Source organism: Cololabis saira, chromosome 13 (genome assembly GCF_033807715.1).
Source record: "Cololabis saira isolate AMF1-May2022 chromosome 13, fColSai1.1, whole genome shotgun sequence".
Taxonomy (NCBI): Eukaryota; Metazoa; Chordata; class Actinopteri; order Beloniformes; family Belonidae; genus Cololabis; species Cololabis saira.
The window spans coordinates 24,124,455-24,152,061 of record NC_084599.1 but is presented as its reverse complement, the minus strand read 5'-3'; the positions used below and the strand labels follow the sequence as shown (position 1 = coordinate 24,152,061).

At 40.4% G+C, this 27,607-nt stretch overlaps 1 protein-coding gene across 34 annotated transcripts in view; it reads left to right on the top strand.

Annotated features, from left to right (window-relative positions):
• The window catches only part of adgrl2a (adhesion G protein-coupled receptor L2a), a 91,928-nt gene extending 73,056 nt beyond the window's left edge, over nucleotides 1–18,872 (top strand). For 6 of the 34 annotated variants that reach the window (XM_061738399.1, XM_061738398.1, XM_061738394.1 and 3 more), the window contains 15 exons: nucleotides 518–640; nucleotides 912–1,117; nucleotides 1,768–1,941; nucleotides 2,344–2,556; nucleotides 3,330–3,550; nucleotides 4,222–4,288; nucleotides 8,051–8,142; nucleotides 9,462–9,506; nucleotides 9,807–9,833; nucleotides 10,518–10,686; nucleotides 10,866–10,994; nucleotides 12,048–12,144; nucleotides 13,698–13,826; nucleotides 14,409–14,426; nucleotides 16,211–18,872. In XM_061738399.1, coding sequence (XP_061594383.1) covers nucleotides 518–640; nucleotides 912–1,117; nucleotides 1,768–1,941; nucleotides 2,344–2,556; nucleotides 3,330–3,550; nucleotides 4,222–4,288; nucleotides 8,051–8,142; nucleotides 9,462–9,506; nucleotides 9,807–9,833; nucleotides 10,518–10,686; nucleotides 10,866–10,994; nucleotides 12,048–12,144; nucleotides 13,698–13,826; nucleotides 14,409–14,426; nucleotides 16,211–17,061 — 2,561 coding nt within the window. In that variant the 3' untranslated portion in view covers nucleotides 17,062–18,872. Of the gene's footprint in view, nucleotides 1–517; nucleotides 641–911; nucleotides 1,118–1,767; nucleotides 1,942–2,343; nucleotides 2,557–3,329; nucleotides 3,551–4,221; nucleotides 4,289–8,050; nucleotides 8,143–9,461; nucleotides 9,507–9,806; nucleotides 9,834–10,517; nucleotides 10,687–10,865; nucleotides 10,995–12,047; nucleotides 12,145–13,697; nucleotides 13,827–14,408; nucleotides 14,461–15,560; nucleotides 15,614–16,210 lie in introns of those variants that run through there. The other 28 variants (XM_061738426.1, XM_061738425.1, XM_061738404.1 and 25 more) reach the window with 22 other exon arrangements.
• The last annotated feature ends 8,735 nt before the right edge of the window (nucleotides 18,873–27,607 follow it).

Genomic DNA, 27,607 nt, shown 5'->3' with positions numbered 1-27,607 from the left:
ATTGTGCAGGCCTACTTTATAAATGTATGTGTCTAGACCCTGTAACTCTATACATTAATGTGAACATTAGCCCTCTGTGGAGTCAGAAGAAGTACATTGTTTATCTCCATCCTTCTATTCCTTTCTTCATTTGTTTTCATCTGAATTCTTAGAGCACAGAAGGAAGGTTTTTTCTCTCTCTCTCTCTCGCTCTCTCCCTTTCTGTGTTTCACTGCTTTATTCATATTAGTTATAGCTTCACTGGGACAAAACAATCACTTTGTGATTGACGTTTTTATTGTACATCTCACTCTCACCAAGATTCAGTGCTCACATGACACGTTCATGTGTTCTCTGGTCTGTAAACTGCAACACTGTGTCAAAATGTCTTAAAGAGAAAAAAAATCTCTGGTATCAATATTCTCTTTTTGATTTTTTTTCAAAATCTGAGTCAGAGGCTTTACAAACCCATATCCCTTTCTGCTTTTTCCTCATTTTTATTTTATAACCAATCTTCTACCTCTCTGCGCCCCGGCAGTCCTGGACGTGTATGTACTGAGCACGGATGGCCAGGTCCAGGACTTTAAATTTCCACAATCTAGCAAGAACGGGGTCTCAATCCAGCTGACGGCCAACACTGTTAAGCTCGCCACTCGAAATGGTAAGCTGAAAAAAAGAGGATGAACTAACTGTGGAAACGTATGATGTGATCTGGCCCAAAACGTTGTTTCCATGATAAAACGATGAGACTTTCTTTTCTATTTTCATCTTACCTTGTATATGTTGGTCATTTGTTTAAGTTTTTTTCAGCACTTTAACACTTCTTTAGTTGCATATTTTGTCCCTTTTCTTCTTTTTTATTGCATGCATGGTCCAAATTACTATGGAAGCCACACGTTTCCCCTTTTGTAAAGACATGTTTTTCCCCGCAGGACATGCCAAGCTGGTCTTTGTGCTGTACAAAAATCTTAGCCAGTTCCTCAGTACAGAAAACGCCACCATCAAGATGGCCAACGAGGCTTATGGCCGCAACGTGTCAGTGGCTGTCAATTCTGACATCATCGCTGCCTCAATCAACAAAGAGTCCAGCCGCGTGTTCATTAACGACCCGGTGATTTTCACCCTGGAGCACATTGACGTAAGCCTCCCTGCAGAAATGAATGAAACGGTCATATTAGGAAACAGCAGACGGAAACAGCCAGAGTAGACAGAGATCTGCTATTTGAATTGTAAATGCCTTGCTAGGTCAGTCGGCACTTTATTTAAGTCATTGAACACCAAATTAAAGGAGTCTTTAGAACCTAAGTGAATTCTTAATGAAAACTAATTCTTTAATCAACATTGAGATATAAATGATACCCATTTTCTTTTATAGTGGGGAAAATTAACTAGATTAGCCCAACAATCTAGGATGAAATTACTGGAGCACCAATTATGTTTCGTCTTTTAAAGTTGTCACTAGAGTTCCCAGAGGGCCATGCATGGCTCAGTTTTTTTTTATCAGAGAAACTGTGCATTTCCAAAGACGTGCCGTCAAACAATTATGCCTCTCAGTTATTAAGGCCTTGTATACTCAGCCATGCTTTGGTAGATTTGGCAAGCGCATGCTAAATGAGATACAACATATGAATTGCTTCATAAGAGCTGTGAAGTGAAAAATCCTCCTCCATATCGGTGCAAAAAATACTTTGTATGAGTAGGGGGTAAATGGCCTCTGTGTTCTACATGTGCTTCAATTTTAGGAAGTCAATTATTTGGACTCTTAACCATATCTCTTGTTATCTGCAGATGGAGCACTACTTCAACGCCAATTGCTCCTTCTGGAATTACTCAGAGAGGAGTATGATGGGTTACTGGTCCACCCAAGGCTGCAAACTCCTGAACTCCAACAAAACTCACACCACCTGCTCGTGCATCCATCTCACCAACTTTGCCATCCTCATGGCACACCGGGAAATATCCGTATGTTACCATCGTTTTATTCATTTCAGTTTTGTTCTTTTTTTTCCTCAAGTATTTAGGACATGATCGGTTCTCAGTTCTTTGTTGGAAGACTTCAGTGATCAGTTTCTTGCTTCAGCTCTTTATTATAGTGTAAAACTCAATTGAACTGAAACAGATCCTGCACCTAAAAATAAAAAATAAGCTAAGAAAAGAGTTATAAACTGGCTTGACCTAAAGGATACATTAAAGGCATGCAGAAGTGAAAATATAGCACCTTTTTGGGGGCTTATCCCATCCTTTCATCTTTTTGCAAAGAGTTCTGAAAGAAACCTATTGCAATACTTAGGTTCTCTTCACAAATGTATTTTAACTGATCATTCATCTGTAATCTTTTTTTCTTTTCTTTTTTTTTTTTTCCAGGGGAGCGTAAGAGATCATCACGAGCTGCTCCTCACCGTCATCACTCGCGTCGGCATTGTGGTTTCTCTCGTCTGCCTCACCATCTGCATCTTCACCTTTTGTTTCTTCCGTGGCCTGCAGAGCGATCGCAACACCATCCACAAGAACTTGTGCATAAATCTCTTCATTGCAGAGTTAATATTCCTGATTGGTATCGACATGACAGAACCCAGGGTGAGCTGGAACGACTTCACGACCTCTTTGATTCGGTTCTGACTCATCCATCTCACTTTATCCTCTCCCAAAGAAAAAAAGACCCTTTTTAGTTAGAAACTGATGAGACTTTAAGTGTTGTTTGTTTGTAACCTTCCCTTCTTGTCCCCGGGATGACATGAGTAGGACAGCACCATTAATACAGAGTACTAAGGAGACATGTCTACCATTTGACAGGTCCTTTTTTCCTGTTTCATTTAAGCCACTGTTGCCATGGCTGAGCCTGCTATCATCATGACTTTTTTTTTTTTTTAACCCACATTTCCCTTCAATCTTTAGAAATACAAAAGCATTTTTCTGCATACAGCTAGGAATCAAAGCCTCTAGTTCTGAGCCACGTGTTCAACTCTACTAATCCTAACCGCACAATGCACATGACATTTCAATTTCTGCTGTTCTAATGGAAAAGTAAGCCTGTGCATAGTCAGGGCCCATGTGGTAAATGAACATTCATTAACGTTTTTCATCAGTCTCACTGATATATGTTCTGCTGAATGAGAAAACCAGAAATGTTGAATGTCATTTTTTCAATGGGTTTTAATAAAATATGGGGGTATTTGATGTACAGTTTTCAGTAAAGAAACCACAATAGAGATACTGCTTGTCATGTTTAAATTATTGTCATTCGACAAGTTAATCTAATAAAACGTACCATTTCATGAAAAGTGCATCTGTATTTTGTCTGTCCTTGATTCCCCCGTTCGTTGCTTAAATCGGTTTTCATTCTGTCTTAGATTGGATGCGCGATCATTGCGGGGATCTTGCACTTCTTCTTTCTGGCTGCCTTCTCATGGATGTGTCTTGAGGGAGTCCAGCTCTATCTTATGCTCGTGGAGGTGTTCGAGAGTGAATACTCGCGGAAAAAATACTTCTATGTGTCAGGGTACCTCTTCCCTGCCATCGTGGTTGGCGTGTCTGCAGCTATTGACTACAGGAGCTACGGGACCGAGAAAGCGTGAGTGCAGCTCTCCAAACACATTCTTGAAATTGCAGAGCTGACATGCTGGATGATCCACTGTGTGAGCTTACCTGCTGTGTCTATGTGTGACCGATTTTGAAAAGAAATCAATTCATCATCTCTGCCAGCACCTTATGTGCATCCCTGGAGACTAGACCAAAACATTTGAGCTCTTTTTTTTTTCTTTTTTTTTTGCCAGCGATGGGCAGCTGTTCAATTTTTTATGTCATTTGAAAGTGGCTGACAGGCCCAACACTGTGGTTTCACCAGAGGGTGCAGATACATTAATGCTTGTCTGCTGAAAGACCCTCCTGTGACCTCTTGTTTGTAAATGCTCTTTTAAAGAGAAGAGTACTGTGCAGAAGAAGCCTTTTACATAGATTAATGACCATATCACAGGCTAGACCGGGCTGTTAAGAGAGACTACACGGGGCTGTTTCCTCTGTTTTGTACAAATGTATTTATGTTCAACATGTGAAAACGCCCCGAGTTGGATATTGATACTAGAACTACAGTTTACACATTAAATAGTTTCACCTCAAGTAACCATACATTATTTTCAAATCCATTTGTATTTGTCTGTTGCAGTAGAGCATTATTCCTTTTAGAAATGTGCTGCCTGAAGCTGAAGTATGTGTGTTTCTTTTTTGTTTTTCTTTAAATCATAGGTGCTGGCTAAGTGTGGACAATCATTTCATATGGAGTTTTATAGGACCTGTCACTTTTATCATCATGGTAAGCTCTTTTATTTTTCTTTGAAAAGTGAGACTGACAGAGTGCGGAGGGGACTGCGAGTGTGGGATGAAAGAGATGCAGGAGGAAGATAAGGGGAGAAGTGAGATGGTTGAACTGAAGGAAAAAGTCAGCAGGATTTTTTTTTTTTTGCCCCTCGTCTCTTCAGTGATGACAGATTAATCCTGCTCCAAAGACACATTTCGAGGTATCCAACAATTCTTTGCGCTCCTCTCTGCGTGACAAGCATCCAGACTTGATTGCATACTTCGACTTCATATTTGAACGAAGTGACATCACTTAATGAAAATCAATCAACCATTTTTTATTTGTTTTTTGACACAGTGACAAAAGAAACAAACTACAAAAGATTTTGTCAATTTGGTAATTTTGCGGCACGCTGATGATGCTTAAGTTTGTTAACCTTTATATCCTTTTCCGCATCCGCTACCCCAGGTGTTTGTGTGCCTTCAGTAAATAGCAGATGGCAGTGTCAGGGAAAAGAAAATCAAATGCACCTCTGTGTTTGGTCAAGGACCATCAAAGGTGAAGGACCATAGCATATCATATTGACATATGTCCCATCGAGGCATGCAATTATTTACCGGTCATGACATTATTATCTCCTGCTCCATCAGAGAGGCTCAGAAGAATGAGACCTCGGGGAGTCTGACTTCCCTGCACATGAAAAAAGGAAATGGCATGTGGTATCCCTCACATATATCCTCTCAGCCTACCACACTACGTATTGCTTTGCCCTTGTGCACACCTACGGACGAGGGAGCTCTGCAGACTCATCTTGGTCCCGTCCAAGGAGGGGTTGGGTGGTATTTGTTCAGCACTGTAGTCATTATAGGGCCTAATGGCTGTTACAGTATCTACAGATGCAGTAACCTATGTTGAACATCAAGCTGATTCTGAAAATATGCTAGAGAGAAGTGGGCAGGGGTTGCAAGTTCCAGACTGCAAGGAGCTTTCAAAGCATTGCTTCAGTACCGTACTTTGTGTGGTTGCAAAATAAATAAAATACAAATCTGCTCAGTGGACTGCATTTAACATTTTTTCTCAGAGAAATGTTACCTCTCGTGTTGCATTTAAAAATGGGTAAGGAAGTGCACGGAAGACCTGACAGAGGCCTGCTTTGGATTGGGACACCTTTGAGTAAATGCTGAAATGACTCTTTCTTATTTTCATGTCTTTTTTTTCTTCCGTCTCCACAACTGCTTTAAACGTGTGAGCTTATAATTGAAGAAAAGCTAACATTGTATTAAAGCAAACACATTTCCTCCTGCCTCAGCAAATGCTCTGTCAGCCACATAGGAATATGCTTCTTTTTCCCTAAATTGGACCCTCATTGTTTTCCAATTGAGTGTTACTCTCGTAGTAATTTGCATGAAAAATATGTCTGCAGTGGAAATGATGATCAGGATCCCAGCGGTGATGACCGGAGAGATAGAATCCTGACCCTGTGAGGAGCTAATGTATTGTTGCAGAGCTAATGTGTGACAGGAATGAGGTTTTGTTGCACGGTATCAGGCTTAGCACGCTGCTCCTCTGGTACTATGCAACAACTGTCTGGAAAAAGACAAAGCACTGTAGAAAGGGGCATCTCAGGGGAGCATGCAGGAGCAAGGTTTGTCTACATCATCCGTGACCCTGGTTTCTCAACAAATTGGCTTTGTCCTTGTCAATGAGAGAAGGGACGGAAGCAATGCTCATGAGCAAAAGAAACTGTGCTTTGCTGCTTGATTTATGTGTGGAGCTTATATGAAGTTTGTTTTGACTTTTGGTAGTCATAGTTTCTTTTTATTATTATTAATATTATTAAATTCTGCAAAAATAGCTCCTAAATAGTGACTGAAAACCACAGCTAGGGGGACAGGCATTTAGGTCTGTGTTGTTAGGCAGTGGTTGCTTGTCTCTGGACACAGGAGGTATTAGCTCCATGAAAGGGGAACATGTAAGTAATGAGTGGTGGGGGGAACCATTAGTATGCTTGAGATAGCTTCAACACGAGGCCTCTTGGATCATGACACATCATGAGCAGTTCTTGTCATCAGGACAGCTCCATCTGCACCTTTAATATTTTATCCCCACTAGTTCATTTAGAGTTCAGTGTGTACACACACAGTCCACTTCAGAAAAAGCTTTCTCCTCGGCCCCAGTGAGGCGAGGTGCTTCTGCATGGCTTGCAGTGATGATTCAGAGACAGAGTGAAGGATAGAAGCGAGGCAGCTCCGCTCTAGCAGGAGGGATCCCCCGGGAAGGGCTGCGAAAGCATGTCAGTGGGGGTGGGAACATGTGCCATGCTGCTAGGTTACTTTAAAGTGCTGTGTCCCGCTCCTCTGTCTCATTGGATCCATGTCACCACTCCATGTGTGAAAGCCCCCCCCCCTCCTCCCAAAACTGTCTGACTCATGCAGACGGGTGACTGAAATAATGGCTGATAGGTGCAAAACAAAACAGTTTCTATGATATAAAAGCAGGATCTCGATTCCCCGCCCCACCTTCTTCCTTTCTTTCTTTCTTACTTGCTTTCTTTCTGCAGTGATCCCTTGCTTTTAGAGTCTGTCTCACAGCATGCTGCTCCATGAGTTGATTGCGCGTGGAGGGGGTGATGTATTGATCACAGGCAGTCTTTTGACAACAATGTGTACCCGAACACTGAGAAATTTCTCCTCAAGAGTGAATAGCTGCGGTCTGAGTCCAGCTCACAAAGGTCCCTCGTACCGGCAATCCGTCTCCATTTTTCTTTCTGGCATTCTAAAAATAATACAATGCCACTGAAATCCACCATCTGTGGGGCTACACTTGGAAAAAAAAAACAACCTTTTCTCATTGTAAATGTTTGTTGTTGTTTCTTTTTTTGCATGCGTTTTTGTTTTCATCTCTTTTGTTGTGTTTGTTTGATCCTTTGATATGCTCCATTGGAGACGCACATCTCAATTTTTCTTCCTCAGAAGTTCCTTGACATTACTTATACATGGCTGGCTTGCAGTGCAAACACAGTTTGGTACATCTGCCACGAGTGCTTGTACGTGCTGTGTCAGGGACTAGTTTGCCACAGAATAAATGTTTTTGAAGTAAATTATTCGGAGGGGACCCCTTGCTGGACCATCCAGCCTTTGTGCCTCTAAATCACACTATTGATTTTTAAGGTACCAAATAAATGTGGCTCAGAAATACAGCGCATCGTGTCCTCGTCTCAAGCTGGTATGTGCCCCCCTCACCCTTAAGATTTAATACATTAAAATAAGCAAACGTGATCCCGCTCCCCTCTTTCTCTTTCTCTTTCACTGTTTTCATCAGAACTCACCAGAGAATGGAACAAAATACACCATGTTCCCTGCAGCCTTTTGTTGCCGGTTCCACCTTATAATATTTCAGTATGTGCATAAAATGATATGCAGTTGTTTTGTACAACACGAGGCTCTCTTATTTCTCCTGCTACTTTTCATTCCCCTCTGACATCGCCAGACTGCTGCTGTGTGGCTGTTTTTTTGTTTTTTTTTTCACAGTGATGGATTTTAATGCATTTCCATGCTCTTATTGATATAGAATGACACTAAATTTGGCGCCAGTCGGCCTGTCTGATGGTAGCTGGAACGATAGATGTTTATTGGATTAGTCTGTGGACATGCAGAGAGTTGAAGGCTCTCCGCTTTTAATACTTATAGGCAAATTAACAGTTTTTTTCCCTCTGTCTGCTCTATCTTGAGTCTTACATCTTCATGTATTAACACTGCCATTACTCTGTTTTGACAGCTCAATCTCATCTTCCTGGTGATCACAATGTACAAAATGGTAAAGCACTCTACCACCCTGAAACCGGACTCTAGCCGCCTGGAGAATATTAAGTAAGTAAACAGTGAAGCATCATCTGCTGAACCCCCAGGTTTTTTCTTTGTATGTGTAATTTAACACAGGTGCTTTTCTGCCACTTCCTTAATAAATATATATACGGTTCTTTAACACTTCTGGTATTGGATTTTAATTTCCCTTCATTTAAGAAAGTCACAAATTACTATGATTACATTTTTTGTACCCAAAGGATTGTTTTTTTAATTTTAATTTCTATTAATTATTATTTTTTATTTTTTTACTGTCTATCCCCAGCCTCAAAATGATCATTTGATTGAGATATTATATTGTATTGACTGAACTGTATCACGGTTTTTGAGTCACACCTCTGGCATGACTGACTTAACTGTCGTAATGTCTATATGTACTTTATGAGCTGCTTTTCATGCTTTAGTGTTTAGCTTCAAACCACTTTCTGCATTGGCAGAACTGCATCGGCATGACACACCGCTTCTAGGGCTGCAGCTTAACTACGCGCTGTTAGTTCTCAGAAGCGTGTGGTGCAATCGAGTTGCAATGCATATTTACCCCCAGACCAGGTCAAAGGTTTCTTTTTTTATTCATTGTTTTTTTGTATTGATACCAGTATTTATTTGAAGACAGTTGAAAAAAAGACAACGAGTCATAATCCAGCGTCCCACCTGAGCATCCCACTGTAGAGGAGACTTTTCACCCCCAACACTTTGTAGTTCTGTCTTTATTAAAGTAAAGCCATTTATTATAACACTCCTCTCAATAAAACAGTCCATGTTGTTCTTCGCTACTTCTGAAATTTAGGACCGCTTTCATTTAGGGTTGTATGATCTTGTCTGTTGCGGCAGTAACACTAGTTTGCAGTGTTACTGAATTTTTTTTATTGAAGTGAATCTTCAAATTGCCACTATTTTGTGCAGTGCTGTGGTTTTTATTTTCCATTTTCCGTAATGAATATGTACAAAAGCTTAGTGGTAAATCCAGAAACAGCAAAACCAGTCAGAGAAGGGCTTTTTCAGGCTTCTGGGTTTGCGATAGACATCTCCCTTATCAAGGAAACCACAAGAGACCATATTTACAGAGCTCTGTGGCTTCTCGATTGGTGTTGATTTTTTTTTATTGTTTAATTTGAGCTTGTTTATGCTGACAAAATACAATGTGTACTAATAGCTGTTTTCTTGTGGTCATTTTCTTTGTGTTCTTGTGCCAGGGTTTGCTCTTTGAGTCAATTTAGCTCAAAGATCATTGCATGTTGCATGTGAAGGCAAAGTTAACGCACACCCTCTCCTTTCTTTTCTCCTCTCATCCACTTCCTTTTTCTCTGTTCTGCGATCCACACCAGTAATTATCGCGTTTGTGACGGCTACTATAATACAGATTTGCCTGGGTAAGCTTTTACTATGCACCTCTGGTAATTTTACCCACACAACACCACCCACTCATCAGCACCACAAGTGCAAAATCAACCACAGACAATGTGCTCTGAGCAAATGCCTCAGTATAAAGAGAATTTTGTAATTTAATAATCAACAACAAATATTCGACTCTCAGTTCTTGTTAAACCTTTAATTTTATTGCCTCCCGTGATTTCCCTTGGATCAAAGTTGAAGATAGTGCCAACTAACCCACACTGTTCTGCGCTCTGATCTAATTATGTTTTTCTTCTCCTGCCTATCATGCTCTCTAGTTATGAAGATAATAAACAGTTTATCAAGTAAGAACATGTAGAAGTCTCGTTTTCAGCTAATAGTTTATTCTTTACTCCTTCCTTTATTTGTCATGATTTTTTTCCCTCTCTTTCGTTCTTTTGCCAGCTCATCATCCCCTAAATTTAAGCCCATAAGCTTTTCATCCACTGTCCTCGTGACCGGTCACTTTCACCATTTTTACCAGTGTTGTGGTTATTGTGTGTTTGAGCATTGAACTGTGCCTGCCGTTGGTGTGTGAACGCTCCGTGGGGCCTTGACACACAATGTTTAAAATTTTCCTTGAACTCTCTTCACATCTGCCTTTTTTTTCTGTTCTGATAACACATACGTTCAAATGCAGAGTTAAAACTTTTGTGCTTTTTAAGATTTATCTTAAAAATACTGTGCTATCTGCTTGGTAGTACATACAACGTTGTCTACAGAACACTGGCTCGTTCTTGCGTGTCTGAAGGCAGGAGTTGTGCACGAGTCTGAGTTGAGAGTGTGTGTGGAGGGAGGGGTGAGGACGACAGTGTTCGGGATTATTAGAGTGGAATGGGTTTTTTTTCTTCTTTTCACCTGGTTTACTTCTTTAAGAATATTTCTAGATGATTTATTTAAAAGTGAATAATCCCAGTCGATGCTGAATGTCCCTAATGTTAATTAGCTTCTTTCTTGTGTTTTTCTCCTGTGCTTGTGCTGTCCCATAGATCCTGGGTGATGGGAGCGTTTGCCCTGCTGTGTCTCCTGGGTCTAACATGGTCCTTTGGCCTGTTCTTCATCAGCGAGGCCTCGATTGTCATGGCGTACCTTTTCACCATATTCAACACCTTCCAAGGAATGTTCATCTTCATATTCCACTGCCTTCTTCAGAAAAAAGTAAGTTTTTCTTCAGCTGCATTGCTGAAATTCTGAAACGTAACGTTTTCTTTGTTCCTCAAGGTGAAAGACGCTTTACGCCGTTCTAAACTTGTACCACATGCTAATATAAAGGCAAAACACAGTTTGATATTTAAAGGCAAGCGTCTGTGTAAACACTCGTCTGTTTGCTCATTCAGGTCCGTAAAGAGTACAGCAAGTGCTTCCGCCACACATACTGCTGCGGCGGGCTGCCAACTGAGAGCTCACACGGGTCTGCAAAGACCTCCACTGCACGGACCAGCGCACGCTATTCTTCTGGTACACAGGTAGAACAGCAGCTCCACACACACACTGACACTCAAACAGAACCACATGCAAGAATAACATAGTGTTTCCTACATAGCTGCATTTATTTGCACAGAAATGAACCACTAAGTTTAAACATTTGCTAAGAAGAATGTAAAGTACAGATGAAAAATATTCACACTGGCTTAAGTTTTCCACGTTTTTGTTAGGTTTCAGTTTCATGTTAAAGTGAATTCACCTGTTTCTTGTGACTCTCAAAGGACTTTTTTTTCCCAGATGAGTTAAATTCTCTTTGTATTAATTTAAGTAGATTTGATGAGTCTATTTTTTTAGTGCAAAGTTGTTGTTTGTTTTTTGCCAGTTTTAAGAAAAATAATGACTTGAATCCACATCCAGATGGGATGGAAATATAAAACGTGAAACTTGAACGGGTTGGAAAAACCCCCGTCTGTACTGCACTTTCTTCATTAGCATGTAAGCATTGTACAGCAAATGCACATTCAGCTTTTACAGTAGACTTCAGAGGTAGATCAAGAGACACCAACATTTCACAACCAGCATCTGCTGTGCTGCATGAGTACCTTTTCATCTGTTCTACCCCTTTAGCTCTTGCTTTTATCTTTTTTGTCTCACTAACGTCACATGCATGAGAAACAGTATTGCACTTCTTGAAGAGCATTAGAGGGAAGTTACTGCAGAGAGCTGCAGTTGCAACATTTGACATGTTTGCATTATCACTTTCTTTATTAAAGTGTAGCTCCCCTTTGTGGACAGCACTACTAGATGTACTCTGATTATATGGTGACATCATTATTTTACTATAACCTCCTTCTTAGCCAAAGGAGCAATAACTCGAACTCAACTTATTGAAAAGTTGCCTTACAGAAAATTAGTCTTGAAAGGCACGTATACAAAAAGTGAATATCAGGTCTGCCCTCTCCTCTCTCAATATTAATATGCAGCTGGGGAGTGATATAGTCTGCAGTATGTACATAAGAAATAAATGAAAGATGATCTGAAAGGTGAGCGGGCTTGTTTAAAGTCCTAATGACTGTCCCTTGTTGACCTGACAGAGTCGTATAAGGAGAATGTGGAATGACACCGTAAGAAAGCAATCTGAGTCCTCCTTTATCTCAGGTGACATCAACAGCACCTCCACCCTTAACCAAGGTCAGTTAAAACCTCATCTTTTCTCCACACCTATGCACACACTTCATCATCCAGCTAAATATAACAGCTTCAAATACTCATAATCTCACCACCAAACACGGGCCAGTTAATTGCAATAAATGCCTTTAGCTTAAAACGAAAGAGAAGAAATGGTTTATAAAAGGGGGAAGGGGAAGATTGGAGCCTTCAGTGTCGTCTCTGTTCTGCCAGCTAAGGATTACAAAAATCCTTGCTCAAATATTGCACCGTCATTCAGGGCCACAACGTCATAGTCTAAAACGGGACAAGTTTTTTTATAATGGATTTTTTTTTTCCTTAAAAACACGCTGGCTCTCCAAAGTTTATACTTATGTGAAACCAAAATAAACCCAAACTACAATGGGTAAATATGTTTTGTTTCCATACAAATTCAATGCGGCAAAACTCAATTTCTTGCTTGGCATGCATGTTAACCTCTGTCCCTTTACAGGGGGGCTTTGAGGGAGGTAGGGAATAAAAAAGCTGTAATTTATTATTTAGCTTGAGCACTAATATGATGATGTTCAACTCTGGCTGACCCAGAGTGCTTAGTGCGTTGTTAGGCTTTCTGCCGCCTCTGAAATGTCTTTCCAAGCATGCAAGGGGGAAAGTGGGTTTCAACCAAGCTACTCACTACTGTCGCTCCTCTTTTTCTTTCCTTACCAATGTCACCTCCCAAAAGACAGAGCCTTACATCTAGGGTTTTGAAGCACATTTTGACTGGCCGATCAGTAACAATATAAAAAGTAGTTGTTTTGGGTTTTTTTTTTTTTTTTGCTGCAGAACCTTTCCTAGGAGATGTTAATGCCAAGGTTGGATATTGATCACTCCGGGGTGTAGCAGTTACCCTGGAGAGTTAGTGCACTGAAGGAAGGCTCTATCTCCTAGAAGCACTTCCATGTCATTAAAAACATCCCTGGAGACTTCTCGATATGACAGATGGCATTTAACAGAGGTGATAAATGGCAGTGGAAATACCTCAGATCCTTAAAACACACTGCAAGCTCAGAAGAAAAATGAGGGAGATTAGCCTTTGGAAGATAATGGCAAAATTTTTGCCCTAATTGAATTTTTTTTTTTTTGGGAACTTGGAAAGGATTCTTCTGGCGATCATGAGGTAGAAAAAATTATGTTTCGAAGCCTTCGTTTAATTAAAGGATTTCAAGGTGATATTTTTTTTTAACGCTTGTTTCAGATAATAAGTAAAATATGAATGATGAGAGGCAATGCTGACAGAATGTATTAATAAACACAGGTGGTGTAAAATAAAACCAATAGGTTATGAAGGATCAGCAAGGAGCTGAATATTTTTAGTGCGTGCGGAAATAGCTGCTGTCTTGCTTCTCTCTGGTTACTTCTCAAAACTGTATTCTTCATCATCAGCTTTGAAATGAACACCCTCGTTAGAGATTATAGTGTGCGTTATGTGCACATCACATGCCTCAAAATGCAAACTGAATATCTTATTCATTTCCTTTCTTCATGAAACTTTCAGTTAACTGCCAAACTTATCTGCTCCTCCTCTGCCACTCCAGGAATGACCGGGAATTATCTACTAACAAATCCTCTTCTGCGACCACAAGGCACTAACAACCCTTATAACACCTTACTGGCTGAGACGGTCGTGTGTAACACCCCCACAGCTCCAGTGTTTAACTCGCCAGGTGTGCTTATTTAATTCTTTTGCCTGCAATCTGGCTTTTTTATTTTTGTTTTTCCTCCCTGTATGTACTTTATTTCTTTGCCTCCCTCCTGGGCTCTTCAGTGGATAGCAGAGCAGGCCATGTGCAAAGCTCTGCCGTATCGCTTTTCCATCCGAATCACTGTCTCCTAAATGCACGACACGGCACAAAGTTTACATACAATATGCATATGAGCACACGCTTTCTGTCAAGCACAACAGAGATGTGTGTGGTTCACCTCAATTCAGTCTTCATGCTCTTGTGTTTCTCTTAACGAGACATGATGATTAAGATGGGAAAGAAATACAACATAACAAGTGAATATCATGTTTATTATCTCTGCCCCAAACTAGTGCAAAGGAATTATTTAATTGAAATTATTAGGCGATTTGAGTTGAGGTGAGGAGTTTTCTTTTTCCTATTTGCGGTCATGGACGGAGGGCTGGACTCAAATAGTTAGGAGAAAGCTGTTATTACATGTGCTTATATTTTATATGTGCTGTTTTGACACTGAAATAGCATCTTTTGTCATATATTGTGTTTTTCCCCTGTGCTTTCCTCTAGTGACCTACAGAGAGACAAGTATGGGAGTAAAACTTAACTTTGCCTATCAAATGTAAATTTTTTTCAGCATGCTTATTAAAAAAAACAACCCAAACCCTGGCACAATCACTGATTTATTTTAGCCCATTAGCACACACTCAATGAGCAAGTGGTTCACAAAATTGCACATCAAAATCAAAATTTCACTCCTCTCAGAAAGAAAACAATAGTTTGCATTGGTCATTTGCAGTCATCTTCCGAATCTGAGACATCTGTCACGATTGCCCACGAGTCTGCTTTTCTCTCTTGTGATTTTTTTTGGTAATATGATAAAAAGGTGTTGCTGTTTTTCTTTTTTTACTTTTTCAGAAAAGAGCATTTTTCTCAGATTTTTTTTCTTTTATTGTTTTTTTTTTTTTTTTTTAATATCTGTCCTCACGAGGCGCTCAGCCGTCTCAACGTCCACCTTCCCAGACAACACCCGTCTCCACGCTTAATTGCTTACTAGCTGGCATTAGCACATAGATGTCATGGCAACAGCTGTTCAGTTTTCCCTTCGTACCTTTTTTTTCAAAGGCATTTCATCTTATCTGCAATAGATTCTGTAAAATCCACACTTTTAATATGCCTCCTACGCCCTGAACCTGTTTTTTTTATCCCTCTCTCGACTCTTTCAATCATGGCAAAAATACATTTGTATTTCTTGCTGCTTCTTTTCCGTGACCTCCTTGCTTTGAGAAATTCCAAACATGACTGCGGCTGACCTCTGCAGCGGCTGTGTTTTCTTGAGCTGTTCTGCTTGTGACTGGGGTCTCAGTGGGAACTGTTACTGTGACGGATGCCAAGTGCCGGGCTGTGGGCAAGCTCTGACCTTTGCCAGCTTTGGGTACACAAGCTGCCAACTAATGGACAGCAAGTGTTCCAACACAAAGTCAACAAAAAAAAGAAAAAGAAATAAGAATCCCCCACAAAGCTTTTGGAATCTTGTTCATAAAAGTAAAAGCAAGTTAATGCGTTTCTATGTGATTTCTTGAACCCTTGCTCCTTATAAGTTGCACTTAAGACAGTTTTTTTATTTTTTATTATTTTGTTTGTTTGTTTGTTTTTTGTTTTGTTTCTTTCTAGTGATTCATCATGTTGTAACAAATCATTTTACTTTCTTTTGTACATCAGCTGCTCTTAGACCAGATAGCCTGAGCAGACAGACATGATGTGAGTTGTCTAAAGTGAGTCTTTTCACCTGCTGTGTGTGGTGATGGTGGAGTGCTGCTTGTGGGCTCCCCTTGTAGTGAGAACAAAGATGGCTGTCCCATGTTTAATGCGTAACTACTTTCCCTTTTCTGTCTGTCATTTATACCCATCTCTGTCCTTTCCTTTAATTCAGCACATCCAACTTATTAGTTGCTAGAAAACCTTTGAGTGTTGTGGTCGTTTGCCCGTTCGTGGCTTCATATTGTGGACATGTACTTTTGCTGAGTGTTTTGTGATGGTGATTTACTGTTTCAGTTTATTCTTTAATGTTGTTTGGGATCTTTTTCATTTTTAATGCATTTAATATTCTGCTTATTTTCTGGGCAATTAATGAAAAGGAAGATTGAAATGATGATTTGAGAAAGTAAAATGATTTCTCACTGCAAATAATGCATGTCTGTATTAGATGTTAAGGATTGTGCCTAACTAACAAATGTGTGGCATGGCTTAAATTACCTTGAGTTTTCCATGTGAAACTGCATCCTAAACAGCATTAAACTTAAGTTTTCCTGCTATTGTTTTTACCGATGTTGGCTAATGTAAAATCCCCTCCCGTTTTTCTTTCTTTCCAGGACACTCACTGAACAATGCGATGAGGGATACAAGTGCAATGGATACACTACCGCTAAATGGTAACTTTAACAATAGCTACTCTCTTCGCAATGGGGACTTTGACGAAAGTGTGCAGGTAGTGGACTGCGGCCTCAGCCTGGATGATGCTGCCTTCGAGAAAATGATCATCTCCGAGCTAGTGCACAACAACCTGCGTGCCTGTAACAAAAGCCACCAACAGCAACAGCACTCCAGTTTACATCATCCACTCCACCACCAGCAGCCTCCGCAGTACCACCATCACCACCACACGGAGCGGGCTCCGCCCAAGGTGATGGTGGTGGGTGGCAGCGGCAGCAACAGCAGCGAAGATGACGCTATTGTGGCTGATGCTTCATCTTTTGTCAATGTGGGCGACACAGTGGGCCTCGAGCTGCACCATCAGCAGGAGCTGGAGGCGCCGCTCATCCCCCAGCGGACTCACTCGCTTCTGTACGCACCCCAGAAGAAGGTGAGGACCAACGGGGGAGTCGAGACCCTCGTCAGTGAGCTGACACCCACCAACCCAGATGATAGTCTGCAGTCCCCAAACAGAGACTCCTTGTACACTAGTATGCCTAATCTGAGAGACTCTCCATGCCCTGAGAGCAGCCCCGACGTCGTGGAGGATTTGTCCCCCACCAAGAGGAGCGAAGGTGAGGACGTTTACTACAAGAGCATGCCTAACTTAGGGGGCGGCCAGCAGCTCCAAGCCTACTACCAGATAAGCAAAGGAAGCCGCGATGGTTTCATTATTCCCATTACTAAAGAGGATTGCATCCCCGAAGGAGACGTACGAGAAGGACAGATGCAGTTAGTGACAAGCCTTTAAATGTATTTAAATCCTTCCTAAATCTCCCTTCCCCTAACACAACCCTGACCTCTTGCAGGACATACCAGTGAAGGCAGGGGAAGTGTTTTATTTTTGACGATAGCTCAGAAGCCCCGTCACACAGGCTCACCATTGAACCCACCCCCTCCTCCTCCGCCTGCATCTCCTTTCTTCCCCAAATAACATCACTCTTCCTACCTTCCCAGAAGACCAACAGACTCGGAGCACAGCAATGGCAGTGCAACAGATTTTTTTTCTTTTCTTTTTTTTTTTTTTTTTTTTCTTTTTAAGAGACTGTACATAAAATGCAGAGTCAGATTTCTGTTTTAAGAGACAAGCCAACAATGTATTTAAATGTGCTGCTGCTGTTGAAAATTTGAGAAAAATTTAAGGATACAAAATAGAAAAAAAAAAAAAAAAAAAAAAATCATTACTGGCTCCATTCAATCAGCAGTTTCCTTGTCAAAAGTTTGTACATACACTCCCCAACATCTAAGTTGAAGTCTGTTTTTCTTTTTTTTTTCTTCTTTTTTCCTCTTTTTTTTATTGACAACAAAGTTACACCCGTGGACCAGGACATGGACATTTTTCCTTAAATGTTCCTGATCAGACTGTTAGGAAAGGAATATAAGGTCCTGGCCGCTCCCCGTCACTATGAAGTTCGGATTGTATAACCACTAGCAATCAAGCCCCTGGCCTTATATTTTCTCAACCGTACCTTGAACTGTTGTCAAGGACAACTGCTAAAAATATATATTTTGTTGTATTGCTAGTGTATAATAGAAATTCAATGGAAATCATAAATATAAAAAAAAAAAAAAAAAACTTTTAATTGCAAAAATAAACGTTTCAGAGCCTATTGTGTAGAAGTTGCACATATGTTATACGGTGTGTTTATGGTTCCAACACTTCATCCATGATAGTACGTTTGAACGTAAAGGCTTATAAAAAGAGAGGATTCAACCAATTGCAAAGAGTCATCATCACATTTTACACTTGTGAACAGTGTTTTTGCTAAATAAATTCCGTTGATATCGCTCATTAAAATCTTTATCTTACTTTGCCAAAGTGGCGTTACTTTAGTAGAATGGGACTGCAACAACCCAGTTAAGGTGATTTCTGTATTGCACAGTTTTTTTGTGTAATCCTGATTGAAATAGATATTTTTAACAGTCACAACAGAGTGTTGGGTAATTGGAACTGAAGTGAAAATAACTTTTGACAATAAAGTTTTTATCATAAATGTAGTTCTTCCTCTCGAGTTTGGATATTTTATTTATTAAAAGCTTTCCAAAAAAAATAAAAAATAAGTGGGACATGTGTGAATATTTTCCAGCACTGGTATACATGCTGTACTGTAGCTTTATTATTATTTTTTTTATTTTAAAATGTAAACATAAGGGGCTCATCACTTAAGACTGATGTAAAGTTCAACACTTGTTTAAGAAATACAATAAATGTGAGATTTTTTGTCAAATGCCAGTTGCTTTTTAATGGTTTGTGTTTTTGCTACAATTTTAGAAAATAGCTTTGATTATTTTGCTATGGACGTAAAACACTTTTGACTCAGGTTATAAGTATGCCCCGAGCACCTTGAAAGGCCAATTGATTAATTTGTTTTCTGGAGGATTTATTGTTGTTCTTATGCTATTTCTTCGATCGCTGCGGAGTAGAGAGAGCTCATTCCACCGTGTGTGTTAGAGAAGCCAAAACTGTCCATGTGATTCAAAGATGTCAAACTCAGGTAGGAAAATTGCATTGTAAATGTTCCTCTGTGTGGTTGTAACACTAATAAAGGCTCAAAACTGACACTGGTTCAAAGCATTGTCCACTTAGTATATTATTGAATGAGCACTAGATTGAGCACAATTAAAGGGGCTGGCACTGTGGAAATCACGTAGCAAGACGTTGGCTGCAAGGCTGCGTGGGAGTGGAGAAGAGTCCAAGACCTAACAAAGGGTCAATGTTACACATGGCTGCGGATGTAGAAATATATAATACATAGTATTTCTGGGTATGACACATATTTGCTCTAATTAATGTCTGCTGCTGCCAAAGCCCACAGCCAGTTCCTGTGCGCTTTACGCCTCAGGTGATGCTAATTTACAAAGCATTTTGATATAGCAGCAGTTGAGGCAGAGTGACAGCTCACAGCAGGGTGGCTGTAAATTGCACTGTTTACGATTTGTCATTGAAGGAAATGACTCAGAATCTGGCAGAAATACTCTCTATGTCACTGCACATAATGCTGTGTGGGCCGCATGTTGTTTTAACTTTTTCAACAACTACGTGACATTTTGTGCAATTATCCGAGGATTCAAACTGTTGGGAGACACAGACCCTGTGAATGTCAGTTTGGAATCGAGCACTGGGGTGTTAACTGTTGAAATGTATGATGGCACAAATAAAACAAGAAAAAAAAACATATAGGTCGCCATCGTAACCCATGAAGCTCTATTTAATCCGTGCACTTAAGTGTAAAATGTATATATTTTTTTAGATAACAATCAATAAATTCCAATACCTAAAGATTCATTTAAATAGGAGATATATTCTACAATACATTTAAACAAAATCTATTATAAAGGGATGATTCAGGTGAGCAGCTCAGTTGTTTGGTCAGCAGTGTCACCTTGCAGAAAAAAAAAAGCTTTGCCCTGAAGGTTTTTTTCCGGGTATTGTGGCATCCTCCCACAGTCTAAAAACATGCATGTTCTGTTGATTGATGACTCTAAATTGCCTGTAGGAGTGAGTGTGAGCATGCTCGGGTTGTTTGTCTCGTCTCTGTGTGGTCCTGCTGTTGGATTGCAACCTGTCCAGGATGTGCCCCGCCTCTCAGTTAGTGACAGACATGGTAGGCTCCAGCACCCCCACCCCCTCACTAACCCCTTCATGAGCCTGGCCAGGATGACGTGGGTGGAGAAGATGGATGGGTGGACTCAGTTTAACAGAGGTTGAATGTTGACAAGGCTAATCCCACAAAAACACTGCATTCAAATGTTTTGGTCTGCACTGGAATTTTCACAGCGTAAACCCAAATGATCAACTCAAATTATTATTCCCTGCCAATTTGATTGTTTTTTCCATTAATACCTCATAGAGCATCCCCCACCAGCAAGAGAGGAGTGCATGACTTATGTATAAACTGTAACAATTCAATTGTTTCCCTCTAAAAAAGAAAAAAAGAATCACCTTTTTCTTTTTTCACCCGGCTCTGTTGTTTATCATCACACTGTGACCTTAGACATGGATGAACTCTGTGGGTAAGCAGGTTTATTTTGTTTTTTAGGGCCAGGGAAATATGATCTCTAATTGACTATTTGTTTAATAGAGAATGTGGCCTTGCCACCTTCGGACTTTGCGTGTGGCCTTCACACCATCCAGAAGCTCCACTAATTCCCTGTCTTCAGCTCACAGAGAGCATTATTAAACACTGATTCAGTAGTAGGTTTGAAAATAAGGGGCAAAGAGTTTGGTTCTACCTTGAAAAACAAGGTGCAGAGTACAGACTGCAGAAAAGTCGCTAAAGACAGACGTCTCCTTGATTAAACCGAGGCATGAGACGAATAAGTGGCCAAACAAGGACAGCTGACTGCAAAGCCAAAGCAAATTTTAAGGCCTCAAGGATTAAAATATTTCCATTATAATATGTTCTGAGAGGCAGTAAGTGAAGACATGATTTTGTTGCAAAAAGCATTTGACATTTTGGTAAAAGGGAGATTTAAAATATCTATTATTAGAGCATAAATATCTTATTCAGCTATTTAAATAATGATTATGTTCTTCTTTTGTTTACACCACTCGTGACTTTTTTTTGATAATACATTACAATAAAGATGAAGATACACACCAAACAATCAAACAAACAAAAAGGTTTTGTATGCTTCCATTTTAAAAACCGAAATACACAATGGTCACTGAAATAAATTGAAACTGACAAAAGTAAGAATGAAGAATCATTTAAAATAAAGTAAATAAATAAAAACTAATGATACTGGCCTGGACAAATTAGTTGTTAACTAAAATGTCTCCTGTCATTAATATAACAGGATCTTTGAATTTGCAGTCAGTCATTCTGAAGAAAAGTGGTCAGTCTGCATCTCCAAACTTAAATTATCTGTGACAAAAGTTGCTAATTTAATTCAGAATTATAGGTCCCACAAGACTGTCAGATAATATGAATAGTAACCTGAAATCCCTGAACAACTTCCAAAGAGATTCAAGGTGAACTCCAAGGTCAAGGTACATCAGTGTCAGATTTCACCATCTGTCACTGTTTGAGCCAAAGAGGACGACCAAGGAGCGCTCCACTGTTGAAGGCAAATCATAGAAAAAAGCCAGACTGGAATTTGTCAAAATGCATATTCACAAGCCAGAAAGCTTCTGGGAGAATGTCCTTTGTCAATTAAGACAAAACTGAAGCTTTGTTCGGCATCAGGTCTGTGTTCAGAAGCAAAAATGAAGTGACGTGAAACATGGAGGAGCTTATGTTCTGGGGATGCTTTTCTGCGTCTGGCACAGAGTCTTGAATCTGTCTCATTTGCAGGTCATTGGTACACCAGTTCGATAATGACCAAAATACACACCACGAGAAACATTCAAGAATGACTAAGAACAAAACATTGGAGCCCTGATCATATTGAACACCTGTCAAAAAAGCTGAAAAAAGCAATTTGGAGAAGAAACTCTTCGAACCTGAGACAATTGTAGCACTTTGCTCACGAGGAGTTGACCAAAATACCTACCTACAGGTGTACATCTCACTGAGATACAGAAATCCCTTAATTTCAGTCAAATTAAGTTGAGGATACCAACTATTCAGTCTAGGTCAGTTTTTTTTTTTTTTTGATGATTCTGGTGAACCACAATTCAAAAGCAATGCCTGGTTTTCATTGGTCAATACCATTACTTTTGTCTGTTTCTTATTCCAGTCACCATGGCTGGGCCTTTTCTCTTTAATAGAAGGGTACCAGCAAATTGGCCCACACCTATATTTGTAAGTATTTTATTAGTCTCCACTCCAGAAACTGACACTGAAAGTTCAGTTCAGGAAGTTCTTTTTAAAACCCAGATGATTCCTTTAAGTTTATCAATAAGCTTCTGCAGCAGTAACTCCTGTGAAAGGGAAACACTGCCAATTATAGATGGCATCAATGTGGATGAAAGCAACTGTGTACAAACAAAGAAAAACCTCTGAAGCCATAATGGTTACTGGCAGTGCAAAAGTAACTTCCCAAACTCTTGAAGTTAAAGGAGGTCCTTTAACTGCTTACTCTTTTCCTCCCCAGCTTCTTTTGTTCTGTTGCCATCTTCAAATGCGCAAATATGTGGCCCATGGGCGACTTAGATCCGGTCCCGTCGAGGTGAAAAATCCAATTAACCTGCAGCTCCAGCTGCTTTCGCTATAATCCCCTCCCATAATTATGAAATTACTAGATGCAGGATTTCAAATGAAAAATGGATGAGAGTTGCTGGCTCTGGAAAAAAAAAAAGGTGAAATAAATCATTCTTTGCCAGTGCACGCTTCATTTACCTCCAGAAGGAATAGCTGATTGTTGTGTCTAGATTTGAAGTTGAGACCTGTCAAAAGTCTTTGTAATAAGGATAGGAAATAACGTTACAGAAGTACTTGGGTCTTAATCTTGCCACTGAGATAAATGATTGATTCTTGCATTGCATGTGTTTAAGCATCTGGAGTCATTTTAAAAACATAATAGCCCAAAGTACTCATTAAAATAAGTTTATCAAAAGGACAGACACAGAGGGAACATTAAGATTAAATATATATGTGTGTGTGGGTGTGTGTTCTGCCGCCTTGATCAAATACTTCAAAATTCATAAAATTGATAGGAAACAGAAAGGTAAAATGTGGGGTAATATCTATAACATTTGCAAATTTATTTAAGCAGTAAAATAAATGCATATTTGATGCATATTTACCAATAAAAAGTACACTTTTACTGAGTCTGAAATGGCTGCTGTCAACAAGCGTCAAAAACAAACAATCCAAAATGTTTGACACAATGAGTGGTTGACACGCCCACCAGTCTTCCAACTGTTTTCTCCGTTCCAGACACACGTCCAACCACGAAAGATAAATAAACAATTTAAATCACCCACTAAGGGCAAGATATTTCAAACTAGTAATAATACATCATGATGCAAGTGACTGCAGTGTTTCACAAAAAATGACACAGGAAATTGAAATGCATGCTTAGCTGTTCAAATTTTACATGAATATTTATAAGTTGAATAATGACCTCGGTATTCTGCTTTATTTATGACACACCTTAAAAGTAACCATAATTGATCAAAGGTGTTCTCCAGCACACACAGATGAAGCAGAATAATAGAATGGGAACAACACACGGATGGAAAATGCAAAATTAGAAATGTAACGTTACAAGGACATTCAAACAATAAAGGGTACAGTCCTGCCACTGTCAAGAATAATGCATAAAGTATGTCACACATTGCAAAAACTCAGTTTCTATAGAATTTAATGAATAGTACAACATAATTTTCCTTTGTAATGGTATGACTTGTCACATTGTTTTTCAGTAATCAGGGACAATGCATTCTCATTGTCTTTTGTTCTGGCCCTTCACAGCAGAGAGAGACTCCATCTCATCAGTAAATCTAATATTCGTCTGATAAACTCATTGCCGCTCGCCTAAGGGAGGCCTCAAGCAATAACTACAAGAGTTCCTGCTGTGAGCAAGCGTCTGCAGGCCAATATAGATAACTCCCACTCACAAGACATCTAATTTATGCAAAATCAAGCAAAATTAAAGCTGCAAGCAGCAATGAACGGGCCCTCGCACTCACGTCAACCGCCCCCCATAAGCATATCAGAAATGACACCACCCACGACTTCCTATGTCAAACCCTTCAAAAGTTATAGCAGAAAAAAGGGACGACCAGTCAGAAGAAGGGGCGGGGCTAATTCAGGGCAAAGAAGATCAAGGACTCATTACAGAGTCCCATGACACCACCCACAACTCTCTATGTCAAAACATTCAAAAGTTATAGCAGAAAATAGGGACAACCAATCAGAAAAAGGGACTGGGCTAATTGTCACCAATTATGGTCAAGGACTCAATGCCGAGTCCCATGACACCACCCACGACTCTCTATGTCAAACCTTTCAAAAGTTATGGCAGAAAAAAGTATTCTAGGGGGCGCTGTTGAGCCGTGAGGACACGCCCATTAATGCAAACCATGAAAAAAAAAATCTGATCACTCAAATGAACGACGATCATACAGTACAGCTGTATCTCATGGTCCAGAATGTATGATATTATATTAATCTATTATACCATATTATATTACATGTTGTTATTTCATATTAGCGTACCCAGTAATATAGCATATTGTATTATTGCATTGTATGTTGCTTCATTTCATATATTTTTGACTGTATTATATTGTAAAATTATATATCATAGCGATTGCATTATTATATAATTTCAATTTATAACACTAATATACAATTCCTCACACACACACTCCTTCCAAATGTTTCTTTTTTTTCTCCATTATGACAATTGTATGCTGTCATCCATTATGTTTTTTGTTTTTAAGCTTGTTATGTCTGTTATTCAAATATATTAATACATTCATTAATATGCTATACTGTATTTTGTATTGTGTATATTGTGTGTGTGTGTGTGTGTGTGTGTGTGTGTGTGTGTGTATATATATATATATGTGTGTGTGTGTGTGTATACCTGAAGTGTGACTACCTGCAGAACGTATTTTAGCATGAAAGCTTGCATATTTAACGTACATCAAGCATCCTGTATCATAGCTACATGTCTGCCGTTTGTAACAAAGCAAATCGCGTGAAAATCGGTTGAAAATCAAGTGAGTTATAGTTATTTTACTTATGCAGACACCTCCTTCCACAATAGAAGTGAACGCTCTAGAGTTAAAGCGATACCGATCCAAGATGGCGGCCACGCCCGACGTTCTCAGGCAGTCAATGCGGCGCCTCGACCAAGATGGCGGCCGCGCTGAACATCAGCCCCTCCCCCCGCGGGAGCTGCGCGCGCAAACTCCACTCAAATTCAAAAGTTATGGCAGAAAATCGGGACAACCAATCAGAAGAAGGGGAAAGAGAAAAGTAATGTGCGTCGTCACAGGACAGAGACGAACATTTTGATGTAAAAAAAACACAAAAATTGCTGACAAAAATTTTGGCATATCAAGCCAGGCTTGAACTCTCGACCACTGGCAGCAAAGACCGCAATAATCTGGCTGAGCTAAGTCTCAGCTATTCCTTTTATTTGACCTACTGGCTTAGGACAGACCAACATAGCGATAAAATGTCTGGAACTTTTTTTTTCCTAATTTTTTAAATATTTGTAAGTTATAAATATTAGTAAAACCCTACTATTTAAATTATTACTTTTTCTGTAACCATTCTGCCAAGGTTGTAACCGGGCTGAGCCGGGAATATTTCTGAAGTCACCACATTACAGGGAGCTGATTGGTCGGGGGGCGGGGCCGTCATCACCCTACTCGCCACTGATTGGTCGGGGGGCGGGGCCGCCATCACCCTACTCGCCACTGATTGGTCAGGGGGCGGGGCCGGCAGACGTTTGAATCAGGAAGCGGGAGTCAGCGCGAGAGCGACTGGCGGCTCGTGGCAATTTTATTATAAAAAAAGGACAACCAATCAGAAGAAGGGGCGGGGCTAATTCAGGCCAATGAAGGTCAAGGACTCCATAAAGAATCTGATGACACCACCCACGACTCTCTATGTCAAACCATTCAAAGGTTATAGCAGAAAATAGGGACAACCAATCAGAAGAAGGGGCGGGGCTAATTAAGGCCAACGAAGCTTAAGGACTCATTACAGAGTCCCATGACACCACCCACGACTCTCTATGTGAAACCATTCAAAAGTTATGGCAGAGAAAAGTATTCTAGGGGGCGCTGTTGAGCCGTTAGGCCACGCCCATTAATGCAAACCATGAAATATCACATTTATCGCCAGGCCTGGCTTGCATGCAAATTTTGGTGACTTTTGGAGAACTATCAAATATGGACCAATCAGATGAAGGGTGGGTGCGCTTTTTCGCGTCTAGCGTCGCCACGGTAACACTTTTGAAAGAGAAAAGTAATGCGTGGTGTCGCACGATGGAGACGCACATTTTGGTGTATAACACACCTGGGTGCACGTTACGGTTCGGGCTGAATTAACTGCCGAAGGAATGGCATAAATTGCGCCAAAATTACACAATTAATTCAAAATGGCTGACTTCCTGTTCGGTTTCGGCCATGGCTCCAAGAGACTTTTCTTTAAGTTGCGACATGATACAGGTGTGTATCGATTTTCGTGCATGTACGTCAAACCGTATTGTGGGGCTTGAGGCACAAAGTTTTCCGGGGGGCGCTGTTGAGCCATTTTGCCACGCCCATTAATGCAAACCATGAAATATCAAATTTATCGCCAGGCCTGGCTTGCATGCCAAATTTGGTGCCTTTTGGGGAACTATCAAATATGGACCAATCAGATGAAGGGGGGGTGCGCTTGTTGGCGTCTAGCGTCACTACGGTAACACTTTCGAAAGAGAAAAGTAATGCGTGTAGTCGCAGGATGGAGACGCACATTTTGATGTATAACACATCTGGGTTCACGATACGGTTCGGGCTGAATTAACTCTCGAAGGAATGGCATATATTGCTCCAAAATTACGCAATTAATTCAGAATGTTCAAAATGGCCGACTTCCTGTTCGGTTTCGGCCATGGCGCCAAGAGACTTTTCTTTTAGTTGCGACATGATACAGGTGTGTACCGATTTTCGTTCATGTACGTCAAACCGTATTATGGGGCTTGAGGCACAAAGTTTTTTCTGTTGAACCAATCAGATGAAGGGTGGGCGCGCTTTTTGGCGTCTAGCGCCGCCACGGTAACGCTTTTGAAAGAGAAAAGTAATGCGTGTTGTCGCAGGATGGAGACGCACATTTTGATGTATAACACACTTGGGGGCACGTTACGGTTCGGGCTGAATTAACTTTCGAAGGAATGGCATAAATTTCGCCAAAATGACACGACTAATTCAAAATGGCCGACATCCTGTTCGGTTTCGGGCATGACCCCAAGAGACTTTTGTTTAAGTTGTCCCATGATACAGGTGTGTACTGATTTTCGTGCATGTACGTCAAATCGTATCGTGGGGCTTGAGGCACAAAGTTTTCAAGGGGGCGCTGTTGAGCCATTTTGCCGCGCCCATTAATGCAAACCATTAAATATCAAATTTTTCGCCAGGCCTGACTTGGGTGCAAAATTTGGTGACTTTTTGGGCATGTTAAGGGGGGCAAAAAGGCCATCACTTTGTCAGAAGAAAAATAATAATAATTAAAGCTGCAAGCAGCGATGAACGGGCCCTCGCACTCACGTCCACCGCCCCCCATAAGCATATCAGAAATGACACCACCCACGACTCTCTATGTCAAACCATTCAAAAGTTATAGCAGAAAAAAGGAACAACCAATCAGAAGAAGGGGCGGGGCTAATTCAGGCCAATGAAGGTCAAG